The sequence below is a fragment of the Adiantum capillus-veneris genome, chromosome 19 (genome assembly GCF_014529385.1).
Source record: "Adiantum capillus-veneris isolate H3 chromosome 19, ASM1452938v2, whole genome shotgun sequence".
In the NCBI taxonomy this organism is placed as follows: Eukaryota; Viridiplantae; Streptophyta; class Polypodiopsida; order Polypodiales; family Pteridaceae; genus Adiantum; species Adiantum capillus-veneris.
This window is the reverse complement of record NC_140949.1, coordinates 127,411,652-127,418,873: the sequence shown is the minus strand read 5'-3', so window position 1 is coordinate 127,418,873 and position 7,222 is coordinate 127,411,652. Positions and strand designations below refer to the sequence as shown.

The 7,222-nt window shown below is 43.9% G+C and overlaps 1 protein-coding gene across 2 annotated transcripts in view; it reads right to left on the bottom strand.

Moving 5' to 3' along the window:
- Positions 1 to 450: 450 nt before the first annotated feature.
- LOC147434831 (Protein prenylyltransferase superfamily protein) overlaps positions 451 to 7,222 on the bottom strand; it is a 29,119-nt gene continuing 22,347 nt past the window's right edge. The window contains exons 4-10 of one of the 2 annotated variants that reach the window (XM_086491243.1): positions 2,565 to 2,664; positions 2,380 to 2,448; positions 2,234 to 2,311; positions 2,087 to 2,149; positions 1,555 to 1,605; positions 1,278 to 1,478; positions 451 to 1,190 (exon numbers count right to left, since the gene is read on the bottom strand). In XM_086491243.1, coding sequence (XP_086347369.1) covers positions 1,029 to 1,190; positions 1,278 to 1,478; positions 1,555 to 1,605; positions 2,087 to 2,149; positions 2,234 to 2,311; positions 2,380 to 2,448; positions 2,565 to 2,664 — 724 coding nt within the window. In that variant the 3' untranslated portion in view covers positions 451 to 1,028. The remainder of the gene's footprint in view (positions 1,191 to 1,277; positions 1,479 to 1,554; positions 1,606 to 2,086; positions 2,150 to 2,233; positions 2,312 to 2,379; positions 2,449 to 2,564; positions 2,665 to 7,222) is intronic. The other variant, XM_086491244.1, reaches the window with a different exon arrangement.

Here is a 7,222-nt window from a genome sequence, read left to right as displayed (position 1 = left end):
CAAAATGGGTCCATGTAACAGCTCAACATATCTTCCCATTACGTCCCCAAAATAGATTTCACCTTATCTACTAGCCAAAATTGACTACGTGCATCATGCATATTAACAAAAGTGATTGCATTTAAAGAGATACCCTCCCAAAGTAATTGCATTCGGAGAGATGCACTCCCATTGCATCCAAGAAAAAATTCAAAGCATCCGTGGCCATATCCTCCTATAAGGACTTCCAAAAGACTACATCTGAAGAGATATACTTGCCACACTAAATCACCGATAGCTTCACCAACCCATTGTTGGGCATACCTCACACTCCCATCCGAGTCAAGGAGCTAATCAAGAATCTATTGTGCTTCGTTTTGGCACCGTATTTTCATGAATGTGGACTGCACCAAACAACGCAACTTGCCCAATTTTGGCATACATGTTGACCCTTTGCAGCAAACAAAGTAATTTTCCAAGAGCCCCTGATTTCTTAAAAGTACGTCTTTTACATAATTCATTGTCTTGCCTAATGCCACATGCCTTCCCGATACAAGGAAGTGAAGAGAGAGGCACCATCTTTTACATAATTCATTGTCTTGCCTAATGCCACATGCCTTCCCGATACAAGGACGTGTCTCGAGAGAGGCACTCCCTTTGCATCCATCGAAATGAACCCAAAGCTTTTTCACCCATGCTTTTGTAAGGACCGCATTTGGCATACTTATAAACCAAGTCATCCCCCGTGTTTGCAAAAAACTGAGCTTAAGCGTAAAGGGAGAAGAAGGGCATTCTTCTCTTTATGCTTGAGAATTCCTCTGCAGGTGTGCTGAAAAGCTCCATGAAAGTCGCGTCAAAACTCTCACATCATGCTTTGTATGTTAGGGATTTATCCACTGGTTTCTTAGACGGCTCCAATGTGTCCTAATACTACATGAGTCATATGAAACCGCTGTTTTCACCATGAGAGAGAGAGAGAGAGAGATGAGAGAGATGGCACTAATCTGAAAACCTGGTTCTTGGAGTACATTAAAAGTCGTTAAAGTCAGTTAGCAGGTTTCCTCATCTGACCGGGCCTTGACTCTTTCATAGAGCCCCTCCCACAGAGCCTTCTGATAAGCAGCCTTACTCCTTAGCAGCTGCTCTATGTTAAACAGTTCCCTGGTTTTCAACATCGAATAGTCGAACCACGTTGAGCTCTCCTTGCATTTCTATATGTTTATAACAACAGTATCAACAGAAAGTCAATCATGCTGCAAGTATGAAACTATCCATAAACATTCCAGTGTGTCACATACCCACAAAACCCATAACTTGAACGTCGATGCATAGGCAATCTGCCTTTGACCGTCTTCATCATCACCGCAGCTCTCAATGCATGAATTAGCAAATGAAATCTCCACCAGAGGAAAAGGGTGCCCAATGCTTTCTGCAGGATCTGTTGGCTTGAAATAATGAACCCACAAGAAAAAGAGGAACCGCTGATGCATCCATAGTGCCTGGGAAATGCAACACTTCGGTAGGAAATTTTACTAAAACACTAAAAAAACTAGGCTACAGAGTCCTATGTCTAACCTCTCTTCCAATGTAGAGCTTGATTAACTTCTTGATCCAATTTAATTCTTCCTGCAATCCATCAAAAGCTTCATCAGGACGGCTAAGGTAAAACTCCTTAGCCCTTTCTTAGCTGTCAGTATAGAAATTTGTACTAGCCCAGAAGAAGAGAGAAATTTTCACATCGTAGGAACATTCCCGAGAGACCTAATAGATCTATCCGATTAGTCTTGAACTCAAGACCTATTACTCCAGAGGGAAACAAGATAACCAGTCTACCACGCTTGGGTGATAGAAAGGTTATTCTGTTTTCCTCTTCTTATTCACACACGTACGTGCACACATACACACACACACGCACACTCTCCTTTTCCTTTGCCTAAATACAAACTTAACTTTGCTTAGCTTTTCAACTCTCTCGCTTCTAACTCTTGTGACTGCATCTAACACCCAGCTAATACTTCCTTTAGGTACCTAAGGAGTGACGTTGCTGCAATAGGAAAGCTAACATTAAGTGAAAACATTACATGATACTTTGTCAGCTGGACTTTACCAGCCAAGCGTCTTTCACCTTTACCAAAGGACACTCGTCAGTCAAGAGCTTCTCAAAGATACACTGCAACACAACAGAACATTAAAGCCAGAACTGAAGGTTTGATCAAGAAAAATAACCACAACAGTAATATGAACAAATGACCACCCTGCGGAAATGAAAGCAAGAACTTTCCGCCACGTGCAATTGTGCCCAACTCTTCCACGTTTGAAGTTCTTGCAACATCTGAAATACGGATGGACACAGTAAATTTAATTTTCCCCATTTACAATCGACCTTGGGCTTTTCATCACCTGTACAGGAGACATCCACTGCACCAGCCAACAGCAATGTCGCCATGCGCAAAAATTCATTCGCGACCTCTGCAACATGTCATAAAAGATCAAAAAAAAGTTTTAAACTAACTTTAGGTTTAGGCCTAGTTCATAAAAGATGGAATTATTCCATTGTAATTCTTGGACAAGAGTAAGAGTAATACATCAGCAATCATAGCTACAAGTTTGAACTCTTCTTGAAGCAAATGCTCTGGTATCTGGTGCGAAAATAACGACTCAACGCTACTACAGATCGTCCACCTCCTACAAATCATTTAAGCTCAGATAATTGAGACAATTTTGGCTTACCATCCACTTTCACAGAATTACACCTTGATTGCACTTCAATGAGTAGGAAGACTTCATCATATATGATCATATGGACACAGCCTTAAAAGGCGAACGTTTTTTTGCAAGAGAGAGATCCTTCCATTAGTTAAGAAAAACTGCCCAATGGGCTACAATCTGCCCCTGCTAGAGAGAGCTACATCAAAATGTGGGGAGACTCTCCCAATAAAAAGGTAAGATATGTAAAATGATGGCTAAATTGGGATATGAGAGGAGAAAACAACCACACTGGTGGATGGTACTGCCATTTAAACGCGCCATGAGGCATGGTGAAGAATGGCCCTGTTCGCTGTAGTCGCAAGAAGACCTCGCGGCGCTCCCGCATGCAGTCGGAGCTTCCATGAAGTCTCTCAAACTGGCCACTAAGTGTATGGATCAGCTCCAGTCAAATGTCACGGATAGTCTCCGATGGTGGGACGGATCGAGCCTCAAAGATGCGGAAGAAGAGGGTTTGCCAGATGAACCAGTTTTAGGGCTGCAGATGAGATCCCAACACTCTCTATCTTTGCTCCACTCCCAAGGGACAAGCTCTGTGGCAGGCTGTAGTGTAGGTCGGCCCTCCTGTATCACAATCATCCTGCTCACGGAAGCCATCTCAAAGCGAAGTGTTGGGCCCATGAGTGTGGACCAAGTTGCAGCACCCCAAGTGTACTGGCTGGCTGCAAACAATGCAGGCATCAGCTGAAGAATCCGAAGCAAAGCCTGCTGTGCCATGGGGCAGTCCCACAGATAGTGACGTTGGGTCTCAAGTGGGTGGTCACAGAAGGCACATACCGCCAAAAGGCCACTCTGCACCAGCCAATTCCCTACTACAATAGCTCAATGTGCAACTAGCCATTGGAACATGGTGACTCTCCTCGATTGTCTGTTGTCCAACAAGCGCTCCCAAAATCCTGCCAAGAACTCGGACGCAAGACCTTCCTCCTGCCCAGTGAACCGCTACAACAGGATGACCCTCTCTCCACGTTGTAAGTATATGGCAACCCAGCCGAGCTATAACTGGAAGAAGGGGGTCCCTAGGTGATCGGTTGGAGTAAAGGGATCTCACCAAAACCACTCCCCCAGGTCCCATTGCACTTGCACCAAAGGATGGCTTTCCCATGAAAGCCCCCATCCAACAGGGAGCTTCCGGGTCAAAAGGGGTGTGCCACTCTACAGGTATAGCATCTACAATATTCTGACACTGCTCTGCACCCCCCTCATGTCTCACAATTGAATGCTCTGAATCTCCTCACGAAGTACTGTAAACTGCTCTGAATCTGCTCAAGAAGTTGTTAAAGTTTGTAGCATCTCAAGTGAATAGCCCAATGTGATCCCAATATTTATTTTGGCTTTAGGTATTTATTTTACTTATTTGTCAAAGTCTAGGTAGGGCAATTTACTGAGGTGAGTATTTAAACAACCCATTGGCCCCATTGTATTATGATCATCAGTTATTCATTGCCAAGGTTGGTTGGTTCAGCAAGTGTACGCGACAGCAAGACTGCAAGTGCAGGTGGGCACGAGAGGGTGCGAGGGGCAGCAACAGGGGTGCAATAGCATACTGCAGAAGCAGACTCACACGAAAGGCTTCTCAGCAAGGTCACGTGACAGGCTCACGCCAACCTTCGCTCCCACATCAGCTCTCTCTCTATCACTCTCAGCTCAACGCGATAGAAGACATTATTGCTAAGTCTTCTATCACATAATGTTTTATATCGCATTTCCTAACTCTCTCTTGATTAAGTCTTCTATCGCAAGCATTATTTTCTATTGCGGAATTTGCACCAGGGGCTGAGCGCACAGGGCAGGGGCTGAAGGTAGGGCAGTAGGGAAGCAGCTCGTACATACAGGGAGCTGGAGGAAAACAGCCAGCGTTAACCCACAGCAGTCTGCGTTTTGCAAATAAGACTTCAGGATAGCAGTCCCACGCCTGTGTTTTGCAGCCAGCTGCCATCGCGAGTGCCCAGCCTCAGTATTCAGCACTTGGCCATTCAACTTGCAGTACTCAAGTCTTTTCAGCCAGAAGGATTCTAGTCTCCGCCCTCAGTAGTTTTTTCAGTCAGCAGAAGCTTCAGTTTCAACCTCAGGACATTCAGGACAGCAATACCTTAGCACCTATAGCCATCTTCACAGGCCCAGGTGATCCCATCGCAAGGAATTGTTCAGGAGCTCGAGGATGGACCAACCAGTCGATGTCGGGGATGATAGCATCTATGACCCCGCCTAAATCAAAAGCGACATTTAAGCAGAGGTTTCGAGAGAGCACATATTGCCAGGTTCTGTGAGAGCAGAGAAACTGTCTAGAGTCAAAGATGACTTAATGTATGAGAAGGTACAGGTGATGATTAAGGCAGAGCTGAGCCTCTTGAGGGTTGACATTGAAAAAGAGATGTATGCAAATGCGGAAACTTACAAAAAAGCTATGTATGCAGATATGAAGAAAGAATTGGACAAAGAGATGCTTAGTAAGCGTGACGACATGTACACATCATTGAAGGCCGAAATGCAGACGATTGTGAGGGCAGAAGTGAATCTAACGGAATGTGTGATGCAGAAAAGATTAAAGGATGCCTGAAGCCACACTGACATCGATTATCATCAATATGACAATTGAGGAGGAGCAAAAGAGAAAGACTAGAGCCCTTCATGTGCATGTTACAGGTCTCAAAGACACGAGAAAAGTAGAAGAAGAAGTGCAAGAGCTCTTGAAGCGCATGAGTATTTCTGAAGCCACACACACAGGTGCGTGGAGAGTTGGCAAGAAGGAAAGTGATGAGAAAGGAAGGCCCAAGGACTAGGTAATTACCAAGGTCAGTTACCACAGTAACTGGCACAGTACACAATAGACAGAGACCCAGTCCGAGGACTATTGATAGGGCTCCGTTTTCAAGACACTCTACACACTTCACTATCACTACTTGTATCTTGGAGCTCTTTACGCTCTTGTAACTTTATCAAACCCAGAGCAGACTTGGCTCTCATTGTTGTACTTGTCTATACTCATCAAAATACATTCCAGTTCCAGTCTCCATTTTTAGTGTTCTATCTCATTTCTAGTTGTGTCTATAATTCAGATCCAGTTTCGTCTATAATTCAGTTCCAGTCTTGTCTGATCTGAAGTTCTAAGCTGATCTAAACTAACTCTAACTACCAACCTAAAATAGTTGTCATAAATGTTTAGCTCATTCCATTTTGGCAATCACAATGGCTTGAGCAAAGTTGATCTTGACAGACGAACAAAGTGGTGCAGGTGGATATTTCTCCACTATATCACTTTTAAAAAAATTCTACAAGCAGGCCCCCGGTGGCAAACAATGATTGCGGATGTCAGAGCATTTTGCAAGACTTCCGACGTTTGTCAGTGTATGGGCAGGCCAAAAGCAGCTGACATGACACCTCTGACTCTAATTCAACCACTAGGAGTTTTTTTAAGTGGAGGTTAGACTTTATGGGGCCATTCAAGAAGGTTACTCCTAGAAAGAATAGGTACATCATCATGGCTACCTCTATGTGAGCAAGTGGGTGGAAGTTAAGGCCCTACCAAATAATACTGCCAGATCAACAGCTGTGTTCTTATATGAGTATCATTTGCAAATATGGATGTCCAATTGAGATTGTCTAGGATCAAGTACGCTTTTCATAAACAACAATTCAGATACTAACTGAGATATTTTCAATTAAACACCAAAAATCTACGCCCTATTATCCCAAGTGCAATGATCAGGCAAAAAGCAACAATAAGACTATAAAGACCATTCAAACCAAAATAGTCCAAAAAGGGCCACATCAATGGGATGTCAAACTCCAGACAACCTTATGGACCTATAAGACTGCCTACAAGGTCACTACTGGCATGACACCCTTCAGAATGATGTATCGGACAGACGCAGTGGTTCCAATGGAATTTGCAATCTCAAGTCTCAAACTGACAATTGAACATGGAATAGATTTTAACAAGAATCTAAAACAGAGGTTTGGATGAGTTGTTACAGTTGGATGAGATCAGACAGTGCGCGATGCTAGAACAAGAGGTTGTCCAGCAAAGCAAGCAAAGAAGGAAACACTAGCATAATAGTAAAATTAAGGTTAGCGAGTTCAAGAAAGGTGATCTCGTACTGCAATATCTGTCAAAATTGGGACCAAAGAAACCCTAATTTGAAGATAGCATGGTCTGGAACCTATGAGGTTGACTAGGTATTCTCTTAAACCGCGTAAAGTTGTAGGCGAAGAAGTCCCATCGTTGGCAAACGTCAAAATGCAAAAGGAGAAGCCTGCACCACGAGCGGCGTCCTCAAGTAGGGTTTGTCAAAGTGTACGATGTGGAAGCGTAGAGACCAAGGAGAGTGAGCACGAGAGAAAGAGAGAGAGAGAGAGAGAGAGAGAGAGAGAGAGAGAGAGTCTCCTGAACCAATCAACCTTGGCAATGAACAACTGAATGTGTAATACAATGGGGGCAAGGGGGTCACATATATACCCACCTCAGTAAATTGCC